The sequence below is a fragment of the Cibotium barometz genome, chromosome 23 (genome assembly GCF_041138505.1).
Source record: "Cibotium barometz isolate CiBa-2024 chromosome 23, ASM4113850v1, whole genome shotgun sequence".
In the NCBI taxonomy this organism is placed as follows: Eukaryota; Viridiplantae; Streptophyta; class Polypodiopsida; order Cyatheales; family Cibotiaceae; genus Cibotium; species Cibotium barometz.
The window spans coordinates 47,980,227-47,983,136 of record NC_141068.1 but is presented as its reverse complement, the minus strand read 5'-3'; the positions used below and the strand labels follow the sequence as shown (position 1 = coordinate 47,983,136).

Genomic DNA, 2,910 nt, shown 5'->3' with positions numbered 1-2,910 from the left:
TATTTTTTTTAATCACCTTGAGAGAGGTGTGAGGGCAGGATCTGATACGAGGAGACTGTCAATGAAGCAAGCCGTGATCAGGGCATGGGGGCTATGGTGCCATGTTGAGGGTGGCAGCCTCCCCCTATAGTTATACGACGATGCATGGTAGAGCTTGCCCTCAACACGCCAACTCGCCAAATTCTCAACATGTCGCTAGCCGCGAGCCTCTCAACACGACGGCCTTCAGAACTCAACTTGCAAGGCCGGTTACATGATCAACACGCTGTAGCACTGGCCCTCTTAACACCATAGTTACCACGGAACGGGAACGTTCCGGGAACGTCGGATGCTGGAACAGGAGCGGGAACGGGAACGGGAGCGGATCGGGAACGTCGCGGAACGCCACGTCATATGACATGTCGGCATTTAGGACTAAAATGACAAAACATTTAAAATATCCAAGATTAAACTTTAAAGTCTTAAACATTAAAAATTTGAAGAGTCCAGACTCCAAATAGAAACTGAAAAGAAAGTACATCGCATGTGGAATCTGGATATATAGAAACTGAAAAAGAAAGTACATCGCATGACAAGTACAAAACTAGCCTCAAGGGCCAAGGTAACTGGTGAGTCAAAGACTAGTCATCAGCAAGTGGGATCTCATCCTCCTGTCCAAGCTGTCCCTCAGTCTGCTCATCCTCATGCTGCTCCACATCATCCTCTCCCTCTGGTTGATCCTCACCATCATTGTCATCAAGATCAAGGCAAAATCCAATAAATGGCTCTGGAGTACACTCAGCCCTGAACTTGTTAAGCAAACGCAAGTTTGCATTAACAAATACAAGGTCATTTGCCTTCTGGACACCAAGCCTGTTCCTCTTCTTGCTTGCAATGTTTCCAAAACTGCTCCATAAGCGCTCACATGGCGAGGAGCTAGCACCCTGGCTAAGCACTCGAATGGCCAATCTTTGCAGCAATGGTGTATCTGCCCCATAATCCTCCCACCACCGTGCACTGGATATCTTGAACCTATCATTCTGTGCATCCTGCAAAGCGAAGAGGCCTCTCTTTTGTCGATAGAAGGAAAGGTCTTCACGAACCCTCCTCCTATCATCTGCACTGGGTACAAGCTTCCTCAAGATATCCTCCCAACCCTGCACAACCTCTGCATCTGTCTCTTGTCCTTTGCCTTGAAATTCTGGATCCACCACAAATGCAGCAGCCTCTAATGCAGAGTGATACTCTGTCCACCTGCTTGTCGCAAGACGAGATAGCTCCTGTCTCCTACCCCCATCCAAAGTCTGTAGAGATAGGATTCTCTCAATCATCCTGTCCATCCCCTCATACACCTTGCCAATGCAAGGCTCATCTCCATCAAGAAGCCTCAACATAAGAATGATTGGCCGCACAACCTGCAACAATACCTCAACAGTGTCCCAAAAAGTGTCATCAAGCACAATGGACCTGCATCGAATACCTGCCACTGAGGTACGCTCTCGCCATGCATCCCACTCCTCACAAACTACAAGCTGCCTCAAATGATTCTTCACTTCAAAAAGACGCTTTAGCATAAGGAAATTATATGCAAAGCGTGTATCTGAATACTTTAAGAGATCCTTTGGGGATCTCTGTCGATATACAGCCAAAATGTAGTGGTGGCGAGTGATAAATGAAACAATGTGATTGCCCATTTCAATAGAAGGCTCCACCCACTGCATCTTACCAATATCTTTGAGGAGATTGTTGAGCCCATGTGACATGCAAGGAGTGAAGCAAATATGTGGGTACCTATCCTCAATGATCCTCCCTGCTGCCCTGTTTGAGTTCTCTCCATCAGAAACAAACTGGATGACATTATTGGGACCCACGTACTCAATGGCTTCACTCCAAATATTTGCCAATCTCTCTGCAGTTTTGCCCGCCTCTGAATTGTCAATAGCTTTAATAAAAAAGCTACATCCTCTGGAGTAGGCAAGGATACCCTGAATGGAGCGGCTCCTGGTGTCACTCCAACCATCACCCATGATAGTGACGCCACATCTACGCCATACATCCTGAATGGGTCCCAAGGCATCCTCTATGGCCGTCCTCTCTGTGGCTAGAAGTGTAGTGCGCAATGCCTCGGATGAAGGTGGAGCATAGCCAGGTCCGAAAGAAGCAATCTCCTTCACCATATCTGCAAAGTATGGGTTGCGGGCCTTTACCAAAGGAACATCTGCAGCATAAAAAAACCGTGCCACTGATGCATCTACCTGTGCCCTCCTCCCAGGGTGCCATGATGCCACAAGACTAGCCTGCACTGGACCTCGTGAAGCCTGGGTCTGGGAAGCATTTGTTCCATGTGCGGATGGCTGTGGAGCAGCCCCAAATAATGGAGTAGATGCACTCGCTGAAGATGCCACGCCTGCAGGTGTAGCTGATGATGATGTACCTCGAGGATCAAGTACAGAGGGCCGACTCCCTGCTGCATCAAGTCTATCTGCAAGTGCCTGCAATCGTATGATATCTGCTCCTGACACTGTAGGGCAAACAGAAATGCCTTTGCCTCTAACCCCCAACAAATGGGCTCGCACACGATCCGTGCCTCCAGTCTTAATGGATCCACAAAAGTGGCACTTCCACTTGCGTGACCCTCCTCCTCTTGCACTATCATATCTGGACACAAGATCCACCTCATTCCACCAAGGGGATCTGTTTTCTGCATCTATGCCACGAGGAGGTGCCATTGAAATTGATAAATGGCTGAAAATTAAAAAAACATGCAAAATGCCCTTGCATGAGACATAAGTAAAGTGTCCACAAAGTGGAAAAAAACGCAGCAAACTAGAATCTCCAAAATCCAATGTTCATTGCGTAAATTTTAAATCTTACCTGCTGAGTGCTCAAGACTCGAGTCACGACTCACGAGTGCCACCCGAGCAAAAGAAG

The 2,910-nt window shown here is 47.7% G+C and overlaps 1 protein-coding gene across 1 annotated transcript; it reads right to left on the bottom strand.

Moving 5' to 3' along the window:
• Positions 1-620: 620 nt before the first annotated feature.
• Positions 621-2,708, bottom strand: LOC147626026 (uncharacterized). The gene has a single exon (XM_086817777.1). It carries the CDS (start codon positions 2,706-2,708, stop codon positions 621-623), a length of 2,088 nt encoding a protein of 695 aa, XP_086673903.1.
• Between the last annotated feature and the right edge of the window lie 202 nt (positions 2,709-2,910).